Source organism: Phyllostomus discolor, chromosome 10 (genome assembly GCF_004126475.2).
Source record: "Phyllostomus discolor isolate MPI-MPIP mPhyDis1 chromosome 10, mPhyDis1.pri.v3, whole genome shotgun sequence".
Lineage (NCBI taxonomy): Eukaryota > Metazoa > Chordata > Mammalia > Chiroptera > Phyllostomidae > Phyllostomus > Phyllostomus discolor.
Window position 1 is genome coordinate 77,537,451 of NC_040912.2, and position 24,314 is coordinate 77,561,764.

General features: G+C 36.8%; 1 protein-coding gene across 1 annotated transcript in view; it reads left to right on the forward strand.

The window, feature by feature from the left end:
* The window catches only part of MKLN1 (muskelin 1), a 188,616-nt gene extending 165,524 nt beyond the window's left edge, over nt 1–23,092 (forward strand). Inside the window, exons 16-18 of the mRNA XM_028525434.2 lie at nt 2,934–3,036; nt 10,278–10,332; nt 19,578–23,092. Of these exons, the coding sequence (XP_028381235.1) occupies nt 2,934–3,036; nt 10,278–10,332; nt 19,578–19,699 (280 nt within the window). The 3' untranslated portion in view covers nt 19,700–23,092. The remainder of the gene's footprint in view (nt 1–2,933; nt 3,037–10,277; nt 10,333–19,577) is intronic.
* Nucleotides 23,093–24,314: the final 1,222 nt, after the last annotated feature.

The following is a 24,314-nucleotide window of genomic DNA, read 5'->3' on the forward strand; positions in this document are numbered from 1 at the left end:
AATTAAAGAGTTTGGGAGGCATTATTACATTGCAGGCAGAATAGATAGAAGTAGCTTTCTATGAATTGGATAGAACATGAAAATTACCTTTTTAATTCAAATTTCATGTTAAATTAGATGCCAGGTCTTTCATTATATAGAAACTTACTCTGTACTGCTGTGCTGCCATATTTATTTTTGTGTTCTTATGGAAAGCAATTACTCTATTTCATTAAAGTATAAATTTGGAAGGAGGGAGGTATATTGTATGCCGAGTGTCTCCTGATTCTTAATGATTCCACATGATACAGTAAATAAAGTGCCACTATTATTAATTTTTATAACACTCAAGTTTCCAAACTTGTTAATGATTAGGGTACAGAAAAGGAGAAAAGGAAAAAATAGCATTAATTCCTATTCCTTTTACAGGGCAGAATTATTAGCTGAAATATAATTCTAGACTGCAAACACAAATCCAGTGATAATTTTTTGCAGGCCAAAAAAAGCTTAGAAAAAGAAGAGAAAACATAACTTTCAGGGAAATTGGTCTCTTTGCTGGATTTAATAGGATGGTAAGTGTGTTTTGGTTAGTTTATTTCAGGTTAGGTTGGTTAGGTTATTGCAAAGGAGAAGGACATACTTAGGAGACCTCACTGAAAGAGAATTTATTAAGAGACTCTCCAGAGAATTAAGGCACTTCCTCAGCATTTGAACAGAGAGGCATAATGGAGAATCATTTAGGGTACTGGACCGATTCTAGTAGCTAGGAGCTACTATAGTAGTGTTTCTTGGAACCAAGCCTGTTTCTGCTTCTTTCTGACTGCTTCTCCTGTTTTACTGGTTACTCCTGACTCTGCTTTTCCTCAGCCTTATCACGTCCATGGATGGATGGATGGATGGATGGATGGATGGATGGATGGTTGGATGGTTGGATGGATAAATGGATAAAGAGATCGGTAACTCCTTATCTCTTTGGCTTCATAGATACATAGATAGGTAGGAAGAAAGGAAAGGAATCTATCATCTCTTGTCTTTACCACCTCTGTGTTTTGTCTGCCTTTTATGTGTCCTCTGTGTCTCACATTCTGATTCTCTAAGAAAGAGTATCTTCTTAGAAGATAGTTCCCTGGGGAGTAACCCTATTGGGAGTAATTCTGCCAGGCCACTTTATAAACTGCTGATCAAGCTTGAAATGATTGCCTTTGGCTCAGGTTCCAAAAGTCTGGTCTAATCAGTTGTGGACAAGATGGTAGAGTAACCTGAGCTCTAGCTAAGGAACCCTCCTCTGAGGGTTGTAAGGCTGGCTGACAATCATGGTACTGTCTAGTACAAGAGAGCTGTAACATTTTGCTAGTCTTTGCCCCTGTCTGCAATACAGGTAACCCTATCACTGAGATTAGCTCTAAAGACAGGAAATGACTGATGCCAGCAGCCTGTGAAAGGCTCATTATTTTCATTTCCCATATGAAATTAAATGCCAGTTTTTCTTTTTCTGTGTACATTTGAAGAGCATACAAATTTATTATAAATAAATCCATATATAATTATGCTATAATAAAAGGACATTTTATTTACATATAGTCCCAAATAGACTTTTTTTTTTTTTTTAAGATAACTCATTCTTTCCTTTTCAGTTTTGGTATCAGACCTGTGTTAGTTTCTACTTCTGCCACTTACTAGCTTTTATCAGGCCAGATTCATTCTCAGGGCCTCAGTTTCTCATCTGTTAATTTAAAAATGACAATAGAACTTACCATCTTAAAATTATTGTGAGGATAAATAAGGTGATACATGCTTGATAAAGTATCAAGCACATGACAGTGTTTAATAAGTTGCTGCAGTTTTGTTATTGTTATAACTGGCTGAGGTGCAGAAATAGTCTCATTAAAAATATCTAAACAGTGTTAATGATACTCATTAAAAGAAACTATTCATTTCTGTTCCTAAAATATCTGTTAAACATCTTCATTGGTGGGGGTGAGTATATTGTATAAATCTAACCAAGTATTTTTATTTTATCCCTACTTGTTGTTTTGTTTTGTTTTAAGAGATTTGGTAGCAGCTTTCACTTTTTTTTTAAACATCTGTTGGTGATTTTTAAAACATTTTTTAAAAGATTTTATTTATTTATTTTTAGAGAGGGAAGGGAGGGAGGGAGGGAGGGAGGGGGAGAGAGGGGGAGAGAGAGATAGAGAGAGAGGGAGAGAGAGAGAAACATCAATGTGCTGTTGCTGGGGGTCATGGCCTGCAACCCAGGCATGTACCCTGACTGGGAATTGAACCTGCGACACTTTGGTTCGCAGCCTGCACTCAATCCACTGAGCTATGCCAGCCAGGGCTCTCTACTTGTTTTTTCTAAAACATATTTGGCTTTTTGCAGTTTATGTAAAATATTCATCATATTCACTATATTTTGTCATTGATTTTATCTTAGCTTATAGGGTTTTTTTTCTATTTTCTTTATTTTCAGAGAGAGGGGAAGGGAGGGAGAAACAAGGGCAACATTGATGTGTGAGAGAGACACTGATCAGTTGCTTCTCACACTTACTCAACTGGGGGCCCGGCCCACAACCCAGGCATGTGCCCCGACTGGGAATCAAACCAGTGACCTTTCAGTTTACAGGCCATCACCCAATCCACTGAGCCATACCAGCCAGGGCTATCTTAGCTTGTAGTTTTAAGAGGAGGTTAGGAAGTACTCTTGCCAGTCTCCAGGAACATACCTGCCTGTGACCACCTGGCATTACCATTACATCTCAGAGACTCCATATCTGTACTATGTACATGGCACTCTTCTTATTTCTGGATTCCCAAAAGCCGTTTTTTGTTTTGTTTTGTTTTGTTTTTTTAGATTCACACTAACTCTTCATATATAGTGTTCCACTTCAGTTCTGAAAGACATTTCTAATGTTTTCTTATAACTCCAGACAATTATTCTTGTTTACATTTTCTAGGTTTGAAGAAAAGGCCCAAATGGATCCTCTTAGTGCACTGAAATACTTACAAAACGATCTTTATATAACTGTGGATCATTCAGACCCAGAAGAGACAAAAGAGGTAAAGGTGGTAATAAACTTAAGAAATTGAGCTCTTAAAAAAAAGTCTTTCCATCTTATATTTGCTGATTTTGCTCTTAGATGTTTAAAGGAAAAATATAACACTAATAATATTAAAAGTGACACAGAGCAGATGAAATAGAAATTGAATAGGCTTATTTTCATGTGATACAACATGCAAGTCACACACACAGAAAAAACCCCTTGATCCATTTAGAACAGGAATCTCAGATATAAAGTTCTGGGGTTTTAAAAAGATTCTATGTATTTGTTTATTTGTTTGTTTGTTTATTGAGAGAGGGGAAAGAGAGGGAGAGAAACATCAATGTGTGGTTGCTTCTCATGTGGCCCCCACTGGGGACCTGGCCCACAACCCAGGCATGTGCCCTGAATTGGGAATCGTACCAGCGACCCTTTGGTTTGCAACCTGCACTCAGTCTGCTCAGCTACACCAGCCAGGGTCAGATATAAATTTTTAACGTAGACATTAGTTTTGTGCATTGGGAAGGAAATAGAAATTTTTACTCTCATAGTCACATGCTTCTTTTACTCAGGGATTACAAAATGGTTCAATATAAACTTTTTTGTTTATACTTTAAGAAAAGAAAGAAAACTCCCTTTTTCTGTAGGAGAAAGAGAGGCTGGTGGGAGTAGAATCCTTGCTGCCTTGATATTTAGTTGTATGAATGTTATAGCAGGATAGTTTGACTATAGGCTACTAATTTTACTCATCAGTAGTCGCTAAGTTTGAGAAATTAGCAGCAGATCATTACTTCTCAGTTTTTTTGTTACATAATATGGAATGAAGCAGAAGATTTAATATTATTGTTTATGTGACTATACCTGCAACAAATTTCATGGTTTTATAGCCTGTTCTTTTACTTACTTCTGAGATTCCTTTTGTCGCTTTTTCCTTTTGCCACCTGTCCTTATTCATAGTTCATCTAGCAGCATCTGCACCATAATCCACTCACAGAATTGGTACTGATTACATGTAGTTCTGTTCCTTACAACTGTTTCCCTGTTAGCTGTTGCTTTGCTTTGGCTTTGTAACAGCAACATCAAGCAGTGCTTTTCTCTGTTTAGCATTGACACAGGTTTCAGATTTAATATCAAATCACTTTCAGGAACCAGGTTCCTTGTATTTTCAAGCAGTAGAGCCTGAATGTCCTTGGCACCAAAACAAAGAAATACTCTTTCATAGTTGCCTGCTGTGAAAATAAGTCCTGTTCGCCTGCTTGGTATTGGTTATACCCTTCACTGGGTGAGGCATCATCAGGACACACTTTAGAACCTCCTTGAAGGGACACAGTTAATTATTTTTCCTTGAGTCTTCGGTCAGTTCATGGAACTATTTGAAATAGGGGCAGTTATCATCACAGTTTTGTCAATTAGCAGACTACATTTGATTTCATTGTTATAGTTTATAACTGAACATAGAGGCCATTAATGTTCATTTTGTTAGACCATGCATTTGAAAGTTAGTCTGAAATGGTTATAACCTGGGAACATTAATTTTTCTCTTCTTTCTTAAAAGCAAACCAAAACAAAATATTGCCAAGGAAATAATTTCAGCTGTTTGAGCTACAAGTAGGCCAAAGAAAACAGACAGTTTGTTCTTAATGCTAAGCTAATGGGAAAAACCAGGACAGGGAGGTATCTCAAGTTCAAACAGAGCAATTTTTAAACATTTTAGTGGTGGGTTTCTCTTTGTCTCCTTTCCTTAATAGTCTCAAATGTTGATTTTTGTATGCCACAGACTTTCATTCTATTTCTTAAAAGTTTTATCCATAAGGATTTGTTAGCTTGTTTTTGTTCTCAGGGTATGTTTTACAAAATCTCTATATTAAATGATTATATCAGCAACTAAAAGTGGTTTTTAGAGTTTTTCTTTTTTTTAGGGGGTGGTTATCATCATGGTGGTGATCAGTGTCCTCCCTGTTATTGGGGAAATGATGGTGGACTAAATAATATATACCAAATAATATAAAATATATAAATTATATATTTATAAATTTAATTTATACATTTATATAATATATAATATAATTTTAATTTATATATTTATAAAATATATTTCTTTATATATATATAAATAAAATATACCAAATAATTGTTCTTGGCTTTTGTCTGGTCTCCAGAACATTGGTGCTAAATTAATGAGTTTCTAGTAAACCTTACAAAAATGACATTTTTTCCTAGGAAAGGCCCAAGAAAAGTATGCCTAAATCAACTCTACCATTTTCAGAGAGATTTCTATAATAGAGAAGGAACAAGAAAAACAAGTTTTCAACTAATATTGCACATTGTATATTAAAGACACTTCTGCTGAGCTTCCGAAGTACTGGTGTCATTCATTTAACAGATGTGTATTGAGTCCCTACAGTATGCTAGGCATCTTTTAGGTACAAAGGAATAATAAAAGGTGAAGGGAGATCAGAATGATATTGAGTGAGAAATGGGAAGTTGATTATTTTCTGATATTAACTAGAAATATTATTTATTAGAAATAAAAATTATATAGATTAGAAAGAAAGAAAGTTTTATTAAATAGAATGATTATAATAGTCCTCATTTAGGAATGACATTTTTCACAAAGACTTGAAGGACATGATCTAAGACGATAACTTGGAGAAGGTTATTGTTAGCTAGAACAAGGCTGAATGCATTCTGGATTTGTTTAGAACAGTAAAGAGGCCATTGTAGCTGAAGAAGAGGTGAAATGGGTAAGAGTAGTCAGAAGTGAGGTCAGAATCCTGACTGGTGGGCCTTAGTGGGTGGTGTGTCATCCTGCTAACTGAAAGGTTGCTGGTTTGATTCCCCATCAAGGCACATGCCTGGGTTTCGAGCCAGGTCTCCGGGTTGGGGGCATGTGAGAGGAAACAGGTCAATGTTTCTTTCCCTCTTTTTTCTCCCTCCCTTCCTCTCTCTAAAAATAAATGATTTTTTTTTAATGGAGTCAGGTAAGAGTGGAGATTGAAGATCAGATTGTGAATGATTTAGTTAGCTGGGACTTTGACTTTTACTCCAAGTGAATGAGGAGCTAGTTCAGGGTATTGTGCAGAGAAATGACACGATCTGCTTTATGTTTTGATTGATCACTCTCACTACTGTAATGAGAATAGACTAAAGAAGGAGAGTGAGGATTCAAGCAGAAAGACCCAAAAGGGAGATTGTAGAAAACTAAGAAGGGGATTATTGTAGCTCAGACCTGAGTAGTGGTAGAAATAGTGAGAAGTGAAATAGATTGGATTCTCAATATATTTAAAGGTAGAACTAACAGAATTTTATGATGCATTGAACTTAAGGTTTGAAAGAAATGACTCCAAGGTTTTTGACCCGACTGAATGGAGTTATCAACCAAATGAAAATGGTCTGGATAGAGCTGGTTTGTGGTGGTGGGTGGGGAATCCTGATTGGGATCAGGAGTTTAATGTTGGATATCTTTAGCCTGAGATGTCTATGAAACAGCCAACTTGAGATATTGAAGTGAGAGTTGGATAGTCAGGTCTGAGTTTGGAAGAAGTCTGGATTTATTCAGATTGAGTAATATCACTTGATACCTGAACCCTCAAATAAGTAGAAGAAAGGTAATTAGTGAAATAAGAACAAATAGGAAAGATTTAAAAAGCGAAAAGTTGGCTCTTTGAAAAGGAATAAAATTGGTAAACCCTGGATAAGACTTACCAAAAAAAAAGGTGAAAAATTACCAACATCACAAATGAAAATGGGAAATCATTACAGAGTCTACATATGTTAAAAGGTAATAAAGAAATATTATGAATAATTTCGTCAACAAATTTAACTTGATGAAATGGGCAGATTCCTTAAAAGACACAACTTACTAAAGCAGATACAAGAAGAATTAGAAAAATCTTAAATAACTTCATGTCAATTAAAGAGGTTGAATTTGTAATTAAAAACTTTCTAACAGTGAAAACTCTGAAGCCCTGGCTGGCGTAGCTCAGTGGATTGAGCGTGGGCTGGGAACCAAAGTGTCCCAGGTTCGATTCCCAGCCAGGGTACATTCCTGGGTTGCAGGCCATAACCCCCAGCAACCGCACATTGATGTTTCTGTTTCTCTCTCCCTCTCTCTCTCTCTCTCTCCCCTCTCTCTCTCTCTCTCTCTCTCTCTCTCTCTCTCTCTCTCTCTCCCCCCCTTCCCTCCCTAAAAATAAGTAAATAAAAAAATCTTAAAAAAACAAAAAAAAAACTCTGCACCTCAGTGTCTATAACAGTAAATTCTGTCAACCATTTAAGTTACAAAAATACCAATGCTACACAGACTCTCAGAAACCAGAGGAAGACAGAACACTTTCTAAATTCTTTTATGAAATGGCTGAACTCTGATATTAAAGCCTGACAAAGATATTACAAGCAGAGAAAATAACAAACGAATACCCCTCATAAATATAGATGCAAAATTCTTTTTAAAAAATATTTACTCATTTATTTTTTTAGAGGTGAAGGGAGGAAGAAAAAGGAGAGAAACATTGATTGGTTGCCTGTCACCCATGCCTCTACCAGGGGACCAAACACACAACCTAGGCATGTGCCCTGACCGCAAATGGAGCCCACAACCTTTTGCTCTGCAGGTCAACACCGAACCAACTAAGCCACACCAGTCAGGGCAATGCAGAATTCTTAATAACATTTTGCTACTTAAATCCAGCAAAATATAAAAATGTTAAGGCACAGAGGCCAAGTAGGGTTTTAGCCTAGGAATACAGGTTGGTTTCACATTTGAAAATCAGTCATTCACTACATTGACAGAGTGAAGGAGAAAAACCGTATGTCATCTCAGTAAGTGAAGAAAGGGGCACTTGACAAAATTTAAAATCCACTTGGGATAAAAATTCTTAGCAAACTAGAAATAAAAAAAAACAAAACAACTTTCTGCCCTGGCTGGTGTAGCTCAGTGGATTGAGTGCAGGCTGGGAACCAAATTGTCACAGGTTCGATTCCCAGCCAGGGTACATGCCTGGGTTGCAGGCCATAACCCCCAGCAACCGCACATTGATGTTTCTCTCTCTCTCTATCTCCCTCCCTTCCCTCTCTAAAAATAAATAAATAAAATCTTAAAAAAACAACTTTCTAAATCTCATAAAGGGCATCTATAAAAAACATGTCAACAGACAACCTCTATTTACCATGTAAGAAAAACAAATAAACATCATAGATTAGAAAGAAAGAAGTAAAATTGTTTGTTTGCAGATGACATTATTGTATATATAGAAAACCCCATGTAGTCTACAAACAATACACTAAGTGAATTTAGCAAAGTTACAGAATTCAAGTTCGGTAGGAAAAAAAAAAACATTTACTTTTAAGTTAGCAATGAACGGAAGATGAATATAAAAATCTGTTTATATTAATATCAGAAAATAATCAAATGTGTAGTAGTAAGTCTATTGTAAGAAATTAAATAAGCAGAGAGATATATCACATGTATGGCTTGAAAGACTAAAAACTGTTAAGATGCCCATTCTCCCCATATTGGTTTTTGATTTAATTCAGATCCTAACAATATGCCCGGAAGTTTGGGTTTAGTTGTTGAAAGAGACAAACTGATTCTAAAATTTATATGGAAATGCAAAAGTCCCACACTAGCCAACACAACCTTGGAAATGAAAAAGCATAAGACCTCATACTATCTGATTTCAGAACTCTGTAAAGTCACAGTAGTCAGGACATTGTGGTAAACAAGTAGGTCAGTGGAACAGAGTCCAGTTCAGAAATAAACCCACATCTATGGAATCAATTTTTTTTTTTGGACCAGGGTACCTACGTCCACTGGGGAAGGGAAAATCTTTTTAACAAATGGTGCTGATATCTCAACCCCTATCTCATATTGTACACACAAGAAATTAAAATGGTTTATGGGTCTAAATATAAAACCCAAAACAGTAAAACTTCAAGAAGAAAACAGATTTTCTTCACAACCCTGGGATAGGCAAATATATCTTGGACATGACACAAAGGAACTGATCATCAAAGAAGAAACTTGATAAATTGGACTTCAGTAAAATTAAAATTTCATTAAGACATTATTTAAAAATAGGCGAGCCACAGACTAAATAATATTTGTACTACATATCTCTGCCAGAGGACTGATACCTAAGCATATATAAAGAACTTCTGTTGTACATATGGGGTGGGCTAAAGTAGGTTTACAGTTGTATGTGAAACACTTTATTCTTGTATCATTATTATGTATATTACAAATGTAAACCTATTTTTGTCCACCCCTGTATATTTAACTCTTCCTTTCATCCCGTTTTCCTCACTCTTGCTCAGATCATTACTTTTGGAATATTTGTCCAATTTCTGACCTTCAAAAGATTATTAATCAGGACTTAACATATATTTGTGTGGTTGATACTCGAAATTTTGAAGGCAGAAGCATAGGTTTATCATGCATCCTGAGGAATTCGGGTATCAGCGGCTCAAGCCTTGCAAATGGCCAAGCGACTCCATTGAGACTCTGCTGACTGACCTCCTCTTTCCTTTATCTTGCCTGTTTTCCACTGTACTCATTCCAAATAAATATAAATAGTTCTCCTACAGTTCTACCAATTTGTTAAATGACCAGTGTTGCAGTAGTATTTTCTTACTTGTTTTGTCATTGTTCAGTTACAGTGTCTGTTTTAAACTAACTGACTGGCTAGCCTGGGAATCTGATTAACACTTATAATGTTATTTCAGTGTAAAAAAAGGCCTTTGAGCCTTTATAATTACCTAACAATGTAATCATATGTGATCATGGAATCCCAGCCTAACTTGTAATTTATGAATGGCCTATATATCATAATCATGCTTTTTTCCTCAGAGTTTGATTTACACAGCAGAGACAGGTGCTTTATAATACATGTATCTATTTTTGAAATGAGAATACATATGCACTGAGTTCAGTAGCTGTCCAGGGCACCAATCTATCCATATGTGAGACTCCCAGATGAGTAATTTTCTTCTTTATTTTAGTTGAACAGTTGTTTGTTAATAAACACATATTTTAATAAATTTTTAAAATAATTCCAAGACTTGTTCCAGTATTTTGGAAAAGATGAGCAGTCCAACAGAAAAATCAGCATATTCCTTAATCTAAATGTGTTGTTCTTGCTACTATTTGGTAAATAGGCTTAAGTGCAGAGACATACAGTGGCTAATACATGGTCAAAATGAGAGAAGTTATTTTCCTCTAATGTGCTTAGCCAGTTAATTTGCTCTGTTTTTCTTTTACAGTTTCAGCTGCTCGCTTCAGCTCTATTCAAATCTGGCTCAGATTTTACAGCTCTAGGTAAGTATTCCAGTGTAGTTTATTCAGCCAGATGTGCTAGCATTTGGGAGGCTGGGTTTTGGTGTCTTTTAAATGAAACTTCAGATGAGATATTCTTCTAAACAGTGGAATAAGTTGCAAGGTAGAATGCAGAATTTCTGATAACTTGCTACAAGGTTATTTCCCAAGCATTAGTCACCAGCTCATACATCTGTTTGTTTTTCCTGATACACCAGTTGCTTCATCATTATGCAAACAGATGACAATAGAACATGATTAAAATGAATTAACTTGTATAGCATTGTTTTAAAATGCAAGCTGTATTACTGATGTACTTAATATAACACTTGTTGGTTGAATGATTTTTCCTCCAATTTTGTTCTTTGTGGAGTGGTATGGTGTCACCAGATCGGCACTGGGGTAAGCAATGAAATGAATCTTCTGGGAACAGAAAAAATGAATTATCTCTTTCCTGAATATGGGAATTTTTATGTGCCGGTTATCCTAGTTCAAGACAAATTAAACTTGAAATTCAAGTGTTTCTTAAAGAAACAGACCGATGTTTCTTAAACATTAGTTTTCATTTAGGAGTACTCTCATTAAGTATTAAAGAATTATTAGAGTTTACTACACTGTAATAAAGTGGGGAATTTGTAGAAGTTCCAGAACCCAGAGCTTTAATCAGGTAAATTTTCAAGGATCTTTTTGTTAAAGTGACTATTATAGCATCACTTTTCAACAAGGTAATAGTCTTTTGCACTATGGGAATTTTCAGCTTTTCTCTTGCCATTATAGAATGTGGTCACATGGTGAATGCCTATTAATCCAATTTGATGACAGTGCTGTTACTATGTGCCTTAGAGTTGAGTAGCAGTATTGAAGTTTTCTAGTATAAATACTACTCTTTATCTCTGAAATAAAATAACACTTGGGGTATCAGTTTAATTTCATTATTCTTTGTCCTTTTATCTCTTAAAAGTGAACCATACCTCAAAGAGAAAAAAACACCATATGTAATTGTGGTGTTTTTCACTGGGATGGGAAATATTCCTTGAGGTCTTGCCCTGTCTTTTTCCATAACGACTAATTAAGTCTTCTCTACTGGTCAAGGCGACTGCAGTGTGGAGTTCTGTTTCTAGGACATGTAGGCTTCGGCACGGCAACGCTGAGCAGACTCCTGCTATAAAGCATGACTCCAACAGGCTCTTCTAAAATTTTAGACAGTTGTTTGCAACTATCCCATACAGTGGAATACATAATGGTTTAAAACAAAATGTTTTCAAGCTGTTAGAAATCTCAACCCTGTGACGGAAAATCTAAGTATAAGCATTACTTTAGAAAGATCATACCCTTTTGAGTTTACCGTTTGAAACAGATTCATTGATAACATGAGTTGAGAGCCTGGCACATGGGTATGTTCTTTGAGTGAATATGTGCCTTGTCACGTATGGAAACCACAGCCCGGAGCTGTTACTTTTACTTGTTGGTGGGCGGCACTGACATGCCTCTGACTGACTCACAGTTCGCCTTAGAACAAGACTTTCTTGGCAGTCGTTTAAATGTGGTAGGCTGTTGTCAGCACGTATTTTACCTTTAGCTTAACTCCTTTCTTCTGTCTCTGCCCTGTGCACTGCCAGCTAATATATTTTGTCAGGAACAGTTTGTTTTACTTGGATTTCAAACAAACCTCAGATGCACTGAGAACAATACAAACACAATAGGAAAAATAACAAAAAGGGAAAATCCCTGTGGGGTTTTGTTTACGTTGTCTGAAGGGAGGCAGTATGTTTAACAGTTAAGAGATGGGAACATAGTCCAGTGGTTCAGAGTTAGAATCTAGGCGTAGATATCAGCTCTGTCGCATGCTAATTTTAAATCAACCTTGAGTCCCGGCTGGTGTAGCTCAGTGGATTGAGCGAGGGCTGCGAACCAAAGGGTCACCAGTTCAATTCCCAGTCTAGGACACATGCCTGGGTTGCAGGCCAGGTCCCCAGTGGGGGCCACATGAGAAGCAACCACATACTGATGTTTCTCTCCCTCTCTTTCTCCCTTCCTTCCTCTCTCTCTCTAAAAAAAATTAAAAATTAAAAAAAATAAATCAACCTTGAGCAAGTCACCTTTTTAATCATTAATTTCTTCATCTATAAAATGGAGATAGAGTACTTATCTCAAGTTATTGGGGGAATTAAGTGAAATAATTATAGAAAACAGCAAAATAAAACACTTAGTAAGTGACCCATTAAGGGCGCTATCATTATTAACTCCCTTAAAAATACTGTTTTTGTATCATTGGTGAATTTAGATGAGGAGCAAATTCACATTGTGTGCTAATTTTAATAAGAGAAACTTCATATATTATAAATAAGAAGTACTGTGCATAAAAATTTATGAGCAAAAGGGCCTTTTATAAGTTTCATGCCTGTCTAGAGTTAGTGCTTCTTTTTCTTAATTCATTTTCTGTCAGATTGTTTTACCTTTACTCCACATAGGATTGAAATTAAATGAGTTGTTTCTTTTTTTTTTTAAGATTTTATTTATTTATTTTTAGAGAGGGAAGGGAGAGAGGGGGGGGGGGGAGAGAGAGAGAGGGAGGGAGGGAGGGAGGGAGGGAGGGAGAGAGGGAGATTGAGATTCAATGTGGGGTTGCTGGGGGTCATGGCCTGCAACTCAGGCATGTACCCTGACTGGGAATCGAACCTGCGACACTTTGGTTCGCAGCCCACGCTCAATCCACTGAGCTACGCCAGCCAGGGTAAATGAGTTATTTCTTGTATAGATGTATACATCATTAATGTATAGATAAACTGAATATTTCATTTTTTAAATTCTCTAAGAAAAAATTTGCCTCAGCCTAACTTTTTGACTCCTTTTGGAATTAATCCAATTTATCTTTACTTCTTACAATTAAATCAAAGTATTTGTTATATATTTTTAATATATTTTATTGATAATGCTATTCCAGTTGTCCCATCTTTTTCTCCCTTTATTCCCCTCCACCCTGCGTCACCCCCTCACACTATCATTCTCTCACCTCAGTTCATGTCCATGGTTCATACATGTAAGTTCTTTGGCTTCTCCATTTCCCATACTATTCTTAACCTCCCCCTGTCTATTTTCTACCTACCATTTATGCTTCTTATTCTCTGTACCTTTCCACCATTCTCCCCTCTCTTCCTCCCTGCTGATGATCCTCCATGTGATCTCTATTTCTGTGAATCGGTTCCTATTCTAGTTGTTCAGTTAGTTTGTTTTTGTTTTTGTTTCTGTTTTTTTTTAGGTTCAGTTGTTGATAATTGTGAGTTTGTTGTTATTTTACTGTTCATATTTTTGATCTTCTTTTTCTTAGATAAGTCCCTTTGACATTTCATATGATAAGGGCTTAGTGATGATGAACTCCTTGAACTTTACCTTATCTAGGAAGCATTTTATCTGCCCTTCTATTCTAAATGACAGCTCTGCTGGGTAGAGTAATCTTGAATGTAGGTTCTTTCCTTTCTCAACTTTGAATACTTCTTTCTAGCCACTTCTTGCCGGTAAGATTTTTGAGGAATCCACTAATTCTCTTCTAGGGAGAAGAGTTGTAGGTAACTCTTTTGTAGGTAACTCTTTTCTAGGTAACTGTCTTTCCTCTTGGTGTTTTTAAGATTCTGTCCTTATCTTTAATGTTGGGTAATGTAATTATGATGTGCCTTGGTATATGCTTCCTTAGGTCCAACTTCTTTGGGACTCTCTGAGCTTCCTGGACTTCTTGGAAGTCTACTTCCTTTGCCAGATTAGGGAAGTTCTCCTTCATTATGTTCTCAAATACTTTATAAATTTCTTGCTCTTCTTCTCCTCCTGGGACCCCTATGATTTGGATGTTGGAACACTTAAAGTTGTCCTGGAGGTTCCTAAGCCTCCCCGCACTTTTTTGAATTCTTGTGTCTTCATTTTGTTCTGGTTGAATGCTTATTTCTTCCTTCTGTTCCAAACTGTTGATTTGAGTCCTGGTTTCCTTCTCTTCATTTTGATTCCTTGTACATTTTCCTTTATCTCAGTTTTCATAGCCTTCATTTTTTCCTCTTATTTTGCAACCATACTCAACCATTTCTGTGAGCGTCCTGATTACCAAAGTTTTGAACTCTACATGAATAGGTTGACTATCTCTTCATCACTTAGTTCTACTTTTCTTTTTCTGGAGCTTTGATCTTTTCTTTCATTTGGGCCATATTTTTTTTTTGTCCTGGAGCACCTGTTACATAGTAAGGGGCAGGGCCTTAGGTATTTGCCAGGGCGGGGCAAATACATCTCTGTGTTGGGGTGTTGTATGTGGGGGAGGGGTCCGAGAGGGAGCAGTGCCACTTGGTCAGCTCTCTACTGGCTTTCAGTCATTTCCCCCACTTCCACAAGCAAATTGGGCCCTTCTGGTGCTGATTCTAGTGTGAGTGGGTTTTTGTATGTTCTAGGACCCTGTGGGTCTCTCCAGTGAACTCTCCTGTGAGGCTGGGAGTTTCTCCTGCCACTGCCACAACCCCCACAGGTTTGTACAGTCAGAGGCTTTGAGGCTTTATTTCCCTGCACTGGAACCCTGGGTTGTGCAGTCTGTCTTACTCCCCAGTTGTTTCTCCTAGTTTATCTGCACGCAAATGTGGGACCGCCCAGTCTACTAACTACCCCCTCACCCGCCCCAGTGCCCCCACCACTCCTTGCTGGGAGTCCTCTCCACCCCGGCTACCTCTCTCCATCCCTCCTCCTACCTGTCTGAATGAACATTTCTTCTTTAACTCATTGGTTGTTGGACTTTCATACTGTTTGATTTTCTGGCAGTTCTGGTTACTTTTTGTTTTTAAATGTGTTGTTGTCCTTCTTTTGGTTGTGTGAGGAGGCGAAATGTATCTACCTACACCACCACCTTGGCTGGAAGTTCTTTCAAAGTATTTGTTAATGTTATATATAATTTAAAGGATTAGAAAGATAATGATTTATAAGTTGCTGGCATTGTCTTAGTTTTGAAAAAAATAACCTCTACAAACCTTTAGTTTAGAGCTTCTGATGGCTGTGGGCCCTTTTAAGCTTGAACTCGCGAACATTTTGCTAATTTTAAGAGCAGTGTCTTGTTATCAGAAAGTATACTTTGATCAGTTAAGCATATTTTCAGCAAGGTATGTTTCAAATAGGACAAATCTGGTCTATAGAACATAGCGCCTTTTTTGGTCTTCATACTTCTTTTTATAAGTTTAATATCCAAATATGAAGTACAAGTATGAATTCAGATAAATATTTAAAACATTTTATACTTCAAGTAGTGTTTTTTGGCACTGTGTGACATTTGTAAATAGGGTGCCTTAAAAATTTCACAGAATTTAGTATGTCCTTTTAGCATACCAAATATAGATTTCAGCAAGATATTTTCTTCAACCTCCTGTCAGTAACTCACATGTTTAGAGATGCTTTTTTCTATAATAATATGTTTATTATTAGGAATAGGAAGAATAAGTAAAGAAACTTACATCCAGGAGAAAATGAGAATGTTTGCTAATACTACTACTTTACCATAAATTGGAAAAGCTCCCTAGTTCTGTGTACTATGTTAACTTAAAAATGTATTCCTAATAGGTTACTTTCTTATTAGAGCAGTCATTGTCTTCAGTCATGGTTCTAGTGATAAAGTGATAGCTAATACTTATTGAGCACTTACTATGGGGCCAAGTTTTATTCTAAGTACTTCACATGTCGTAACTCCTTTAATCTCCACAGTAACCCTGTGAAGTAGCTACTGTTATGATCCCCTTTTATAAATGAAGAAACTGGGGCATAGAGAGGCTAAAATAACTTGTCCAGGGTTGGTGGTAGTGAGTGGCAAAACCAGGATTCAAACCTTAGTTTGGGCTTATAGCTCATCCCCTAAACCACTAACTATATACTACCTTTCATTTAGCTTCACCTGTTTTCACTACTCTGTTCAGTTTCTCATTTCATTTTATGGTGAAAATGAACTGAGAGAAACAGTAGTTAGGATGGAGCACGAGATTTAGAATCAGTACAACCTTTTTCGTCCCAACTCTGACATTTACGTAGTCATGTTGCTGAGTTTTCCTAGTGTCCTGCCTCTCTTTAATGTATTTTTTAAAAAGATTGACTGCAGATAAACTTAAGATTCTCCTTGACCAATTTTCCTCAATCTCTCTCCGCACTCCTCATGTGTATCCATTCATAGCTGACAGATCTTGACACAAACACAACCATATACATAGACGTAGAGATATAGTTGGTTCTCACTGTTTGCTGTAGTTGCATTCTGTAGCGTTATCGGGAGCACTGAATTAGTGAATACTCAACCATTCCTCCTCCAGGACAGAGTCATGTTCCCATAAGCCTCTGGGCACAACATTTTCATCAACCTATCAATATGTAACCTTGCATTATGTGTTTTCTGTTTAAAAATACCTTATTTCTATATTTATATTGTTGATTCATTAACATGGAACTCATAACCAATGACATCATAAACTCATTTTTATATAAAGCTTACTTAACACACCAATTTTTTCCATAAGGCACATCATGGCCTTCTTGCACTTAGGAACATAAGATAACACTTTAGCACTACACGTAGAGGCCATTGTAAGCAGTGAAATCACCAAAAAAGGCACAAAAGTGCAAAAAACATGGCACTGATAGACTTTATACCATGAGAGCTAAAACAAGAAGGCAGAGCATCACCTAATTTGACCTCAGCTGAGAGCATGTACATGTGGTGACTCAAATTTTCGTGCTCTGAGCATGTCTGTGAAGTGCCACAAGTATTGACTGTGGGATTACAAATACATTTTAGTGAGGCAAATGCTCAAATATGGAATCTGTGAGTAATGAGGATTGACTGTACAAGGTCTGTCCAGAAGGTATCCAGCCATGTAATATGAAAAATAGAGACATTTATTAAAGATAAAAGATACAAGAAACATTGTACATAGAACAATGATGCCTCAGTCCTTTTCAAATTAGGCACCTTGGGACCTCACACAGTTCTCCCAATCACCATCAGCTGCCCTGTCATATTTTCCTGAATCTCACCAATGGTATGAAATCTCTTCCCTTTCAAAGGTGATTTTAGTTTTGGGAAAAGCCAGAAGTTGCAGGGGGCTAAATCTGGGCTGTAGGGGGGCTGAGTCACCTGGATGATTTGACACTTCACCAAAAAACTCCGTATAAGATGTGATGTGTAAGCAGGTACATTGTCGTGATGAAACTTCGGTCACCAGTTGCCCATAGTTGTGGCCTTATGAATCATCCATATTTTTTCTGTGGAGGAACGTTCAACTTTAATGCAAAGTCTGGTGTAGATCCCTTGCTGTACTTGCTAAGTCATTTTGAATATGATGGCCACACAGTATACATGCTCACTTAATGGCAACTGTTGCCCCCACTGACCAGTACTGTGAAGTTGTCATTGTTCATGCATGTGCATTCCAGTCCACTCTCCTTGGCTGCCAGGTTACATCAATGTCAGGCAGACCCTTCTCATTATATTAACAGTGGTTGGACCTTTTCTGGGCAGGCCTCAATATGTATGCATGTGCACACTCACATAGATGTATAGTTTTGTGTGTTCTGGTGTTATTATATAATGTAAAATATGTATTCTGCATTGTAAATTTAAAATTTCATGATGTGGCTTGGAGATGTTTGCATGAAACTGCACTAGATCTATTGTATTCTCATTAAGTGACATGTAGTATTCCATCATAGGGCTCTACCATAATTTAACAGTTCATCTAATGATAGTACAAATTTCAATTTCCTTGTTGGTATCAGGTGAAGAAAAGTAAAAGATATTCTTTCGAGGATTAAATGAATTTAGCACATTACCTACAACTTAGTAAGCACTCAGTGAATATTAGTTAATAAAAATAAATAAATGGGCTTTGGAGTCAGATAGACATAGGTTCACATTCCATATTCTCCCTTTACCAGCTGTGGGACCTTATTAAATTACTGAGTTTCTCTCAGCTTTCCCATCTGAAAGGGGAATTTATAGTAACTGTTTCATTGTTTTTTGTTTATTTTTTATGACAGCTAAATACAGTCATAACTAAAGTACCTAGCACACAGTAGGAACTCTAGTATTTCCTTCCTTCCTAAATTATTTGATATCATGAAAATGATACTACTTCAATAGAATACTATCACAGAATCAATACCTTCTCTTAAGAATAAAACATACCAAAACATTTTCACAAATAAAGAAAACAAGAGGAAAACTCTGAAGAAAATACAAGGAGAAACAAACAAACCTGTATATCAAATTAGTAGTAATATTACCACACAGTGGGGTTGAAATTAAACCTTTTTTTGTACAGCGCTTAGACTATATGCTCTCAGATGTAATCTAAAAACAAGAGGAAAGAACCTTGAGTTTTTGGTGGTAGTGATAATGGGTATAGTAATTCTAAACCATGTTTTGTATGTATTTTTGGCTGAGGAAATGAGTAAATATGATGTTGCTGGGAGTTGGTTTCCTTAGTGAAAGAAAGGAGACATAAATATGGAATGGGATAAGGAAAAGAATCCTGTGAGGTTCCTAAAAATTTGGAATTAGCAATAAAAACATGATTCTGTTAAAAAAAAAAGCTGTATGTAATGTGTGTAGATACATGTATAGACCTAAAAACAACACTGCCCTTGGTAATTAGCACGCCTGATCTTGGTTTCTAGTTATGATTCACCACTAAAAGGAACTAGGGCTCTTGGAAAAATAGCTGACTCCAGAGCTGTGAAGATGAGCTTGGTTGTCAGAAAATAAGGAAGTACTCAAATTTAGTAGGGATGTTTCAGAAAGACAGGAACTCAAAAGAGCTCTTACTGGCCAAACCTAGGACCATATCAGTATTAAAATGAGCAGTGACAGTAATGGATATAACACTGAACAAGAAAAGGATCCATGAATGCATACTAATACAAACAAAAAATGGAGGGAGGGTCAGAAGCATGAAAAAGAAAAGGAGTGAAATGTCCTTAGTAGACTAGAAAAGGAAAATGCTTGCAAGGAAAAGAGAAGTCCATTTAGTTCCTGAAGTGCCAGTAGTTTGGCTAGATTCTTTTCACGTCAGTGCATTTAAAGCTCTGCCAAGTAGTCAGAACTCGGATCAGGACCTGTGTCTTTGGTTTTAAAGCCTGTTTGAGTCTTGGTTTTTCCATTATATATTGCTGCTTTTCTCTAGTCTTTTCTGTTACATGTTGAGTTTTAAACACAATTGATGAATGTCTTTGTATCTCTCCTTCACCAGGCTTTTCGGATGTGGATCACACCTATGCTCAGAGAACTCAGCTCTTTGACACCTTGGTAAATTTCTTTCCTGACAGTATGACTCCTCCTAAAGGCAACCTGGTAGACCTCATCACACTGTAACTGAAGAGTCACTGGCCGGAAATGGAGAACAGGAGTCTGCTTTCAGTATTCTGGATTTCAACTCTCTTGACCGACACTTAGGCTGCAGTGATTGAGGACTGCACCAGAATTTTGAAGGGACCTTTACCATCACAAGTTCTAACCCTCTTTCGTCATACCTGACCTCAACCCCATTCTCCTCATCCCATTCCTCAATTAGGTTAATAATAAAGTGAAATTGGTGTACTTTCCATTTAAATATATATATTTTTTACTTTAACTTTTAAGAATTAATGAGTATAAAAATAATAATCAGGTAGTTTACCCTTTCCTGATTTTTATTTCATTTTTATAAAATTAGGGCAAGTAAGCACTATTAACAGACTCAGTGCTGCAAGAATTGGGATTTCGTTGTTTGGCCTTTCTTCTTCCCATTTCACTTTACCTTGCATCACACAACTGCTTACATGTGGTGTCACTTGTTTACCTCTTCACTTCATTCTTAATAGTATGTAGTTCTGTATGGCAATTGATGTATGTTAAAGTGATAAATATGTGTCTCTGTTGACTAGAGTCTTGTATTACATTAAGCAATAGGAGGAACAGAAGGCTCAAATTTACGCTCCTTGTCATAGAACTGAAAAATGAAATCCAGGATTGGTCCAAGCACGTATCTGAGATTGGCATATAGTATTTCTATAATGGATATTATAATAGCTTTGAGTCACAGAAACCTTAAACTGAGAACTGGGTATAGTGCAGAACCTTTAAGAGCCATTATAAAAGTTACCAGCAGGAGGATTCTGGGGGTGATTGATATGTTTATTGATATCTTTGTAGTAATTTTGAAAGAAAATGACTTTTTCCTCTGGTAGAGCTGTGCAGAACCAAGCCTTCTGTTACTTTCTTGTGCTATCAATTTGTAGCATTTTCATTTGGGAGGGTGGGTTTCCAGAACTCTGCTTTTGTTAATTTCCATATATACTGGCTCCCTACATCTCCTTCTGCCTACTGATATTTTAAATAATGGTGTATAGTTGTCCAAATGAATACAGCTGACAGGCATTTCATTAAGCACATGGACCAGGCTTTTTTAAAGGAGGAAAAAGAAAAATAATGGTGCAAATACTTTTTCATTAAAACTAAAAAAAAAAGGAAAAAAAGGAAAATGGGTTTTTCCACTTTTTTGTGGGGTGGTGGAGCTGTATATTATTCCATGAGGTGCTATGGAATGCAGTATGGGAAACCTACACCTGGCCAGTGCTTACATTCACTCAAAAAGTGTTCTGTGTTCAACTGATACCACCATGCTTAAAGCATACTATGTATAATGAATGTCCATCAGTCCAGTGGCTCTTAAAAGTGAATGACTTGATGGAATTCAGTATGTCCCTGAGTAGCAAGATAGGTGTCACCAAAGAAGAAATTGACTTGCACTTTTGAAAAGTCTCATGTATGGGAATGAGACTTTGTGATCCATCTTCAGTCTATATTGCGTAGTTTTACTCCTTTCAGGGAAGGGCAGAAATATATTTTTCCTAGTTCTAGACTTGAGTCTTGGGCTCCTCAGCTTCCAAGCTTTCCAAAGCATTCAGTAGTGATTTATTAAACAATTACATCTGTACCTTACCTTGTGAAAATAGAGTGTATCATTTAGTAGATACCAAATTGTGTAGCTACAGAATAACCGACTTTTTCCAGGTGAGCACATAGGATGTACTTACATACTTGTGCAGTTTCATAAAATGACTCCCCTGAGTGACAGAGCAGAACATAAAATATTAATGCACTAATATGGCAGTCAACTGAATCTTGTTTTGTGAAAATAAGTACAAATCAAAGAATTGATGGGGAAGAACTTGTGTTTCTAAATTTAAAACCTCAAGCTTTGCTCTCTGTGAATTTTGGCACTTTAAACACATTAACCAAATGAAATTCTGCTGCCCTCCACCATTTATTTTTGTAGGGCTTTGTCATTTTTTTTCATTTATTTAGACTCCACGTTTGGAGGAAACTTGGTTCCTGAACTCACTGATTTTTTGTTGTTCTTGTTTTCCCTTGACAGTAGTAGTAGTGTGTGTGTATATGTTTTACATATGCTTGTTTTAGTTTTTTCTTATTACTTTATTAGATGTGGAACTTTTCCTCTTTTCATTTCTGAATTTTTCTTTCACTAACATACTTAAATGGGGTGGAAACATAGCGAACTATTCAGTGCTGCTTAAGAGATGATATGGAGGTGATTATTGACTAGGCGAGTCAGAATTTGTACCGTGGAGCTTGCACTGCTGGTAACGACTGTAGCAGAACACGGGGCTTCATTCTGCCGATGCCCAGCACCGACACACCGCTCACATTGCACATCCCCGCCTTGAAACTTACCTGGAGACTGAACGAGGAGCTCCCTTTGTGTCCAGGAATTCCAGCAGCATGTTTAATTTAAATCATCTTAATTTGGTATTTAGATACGTTGTTTAGATAGGCAAGTAGCTATGTTTTACTATTTTAAAAATCTGTTATTTTATCTCAAATTGAAACACCTGGCTTGTGCTAGTTAGTGGGACACAGTTTGCTCAGTTTCATTATCCCTTGCTTCAACTTCATTTCCATTTTGTTCCCCTGCCCCCAGTGGAATATATTATTCTATAATATATTATTATAATAAATATTTTATTAAAACTAGAAGTAAACTAGATCTCTAACATCGTCAATTCTTGTACTTCATGAGAAATTATCTGATTTACCAGGGACTTGTAAAATTGATTTGCGTTTTGTGGAATGACACAGACCTCCTGTGGACAGCTTGATTAATTCAACTGTATTGATTTCTTACTCAAGCAAAGGAATTTAGACTTGGGTGCCTAACTGCACTAAAGCTGAGAGTATTAACCTTTAGCAAGATCATCTTTTTAAACCTGGTTTTCATTTACACTAAAACTGGCCCATCCTTGTCTAGTAAGTAAAACTGATAGAGACCATTAGAAAGTTCGTTTTGGCTTGCGGGGCTTAGAGCTCAGCGATTTGTTTAAGATTGTAAACTCTTCTTGGGTGAAATGTGTGTATTGAATAAAAGTGTTTGCCAGCTTATCCTTCCAGTGGACCTTTTCACACCTGCCTTAAAAATGCTACTTAGAACTACATGAACAGTTTCATCTAATAAAGTTTTAAAATTTAACCTATATCATTTAATCATTTATTGAGAGCTGGAAAATGATGCTTAATTGATGAAAAAGCACTTAGAAAGGAATATGTTCCTGATTTCATTCTCCAAATCATACTAGTTTCATGGTAATAACATGAGAAGTTACTCTGTAATTATTCTTACCACCATATGAAATTCACTGGGTAATTGTGGGTCATTGCTTATTTCCTGAGAGAATGTGTTAACTCTTCATCTGGTTGAAGGCTGCAAAGCAGTTGAGAACTGTGATTTGAAGTGATTTCTCTGGGAGCCAGGAAATCTTTAGGATGAGTACTCTAAACAGTCTATCTAGCAATAAAAACCACAGCTTCCATAACCCTTCGTAAACACCCATGTTCATCTGCAGTGTCATCATTTTGCAGAAATCCTCACCAGAATGTTCACTAATGTTTTAAAGTCTTGAAATAGCCTTGATCTGGGATGTGCAGGCTTCCTCGGGAAAGGTTTATAGTTATTGGAGAAGCGTGTCAGAGGGTCTGCATGTGACAAGACTCGTCGGTAAGATCTTCGGGCTCTTTCACTCCAGCATCCTCGTATTCCATATTAGGTGTCATCTTTTGTGATGTTTGACTGTGGCCTATTACGCTGAAATGGCTTGGCTTCCTTAAACATCCAGTGCATACAGGTATGTCATCTGAAGGTGGGATTGTCCTGGTGTGCGGGAACAATCAGGAGCCGACTAGATCAGCTGAATGACATCACCATTGTTGGTTTTGGCGGGAAGGACCCATTGCAGTTTTTGGAATTCTTCACCAAATCCTCTCTTTATTTTTCTCAAAAAGCGCTGTCTTAGAGTTTTTATTTATACATAATTTTAACCTTGATTTCCTCCTACCCACCAAATGCTGTGAAATGTGTTTTTATTACTTTTCTGACTGGCTTCTTGGCTGTTACTGCCCTAGACTCTCTTGGCGTTTGGTGGCATTGCCTACAAGTGATACACTGCTTGAGGAAAAAAAGGTCAAAATCATTCTGAAGCATCATCCTCTTGTATCCTTGTTTATGGCAACAGAATAGTGAAGTTAATACTTGTACATTGTTAAAGAATTAATAACATTCAGATACTGCTCTAAAAATGCTGGTCATTTTCATTTGGAGCCTAGTAATATGGTTGTGGCAGTTTTAGTGGAGCAGGCCCCTGTCCCTGGCACTAGGGATATAGTCATAAAGTTATCAATAAGGGACAAGTTTTGTGCAGAGCTTATGGGGTTCTGTAATCACCGGAATTTCCATTTGCCTGTTTTGTCTTTTTTTTTTTTTTTTTGCCTTTTCACCCCTGCTCCCAACTCCTCCAAGTAGCACTGATTTTCTGCTGAAGTTGAAATTTGTGTTAATAATTGATTTTTAATTTCTAATACGATTGAGCATAGCTTTGATGGCCACGAAATGATTGGTATTCGTTTATTCTTAAGTAAAAATAATGCAGGCTTATAA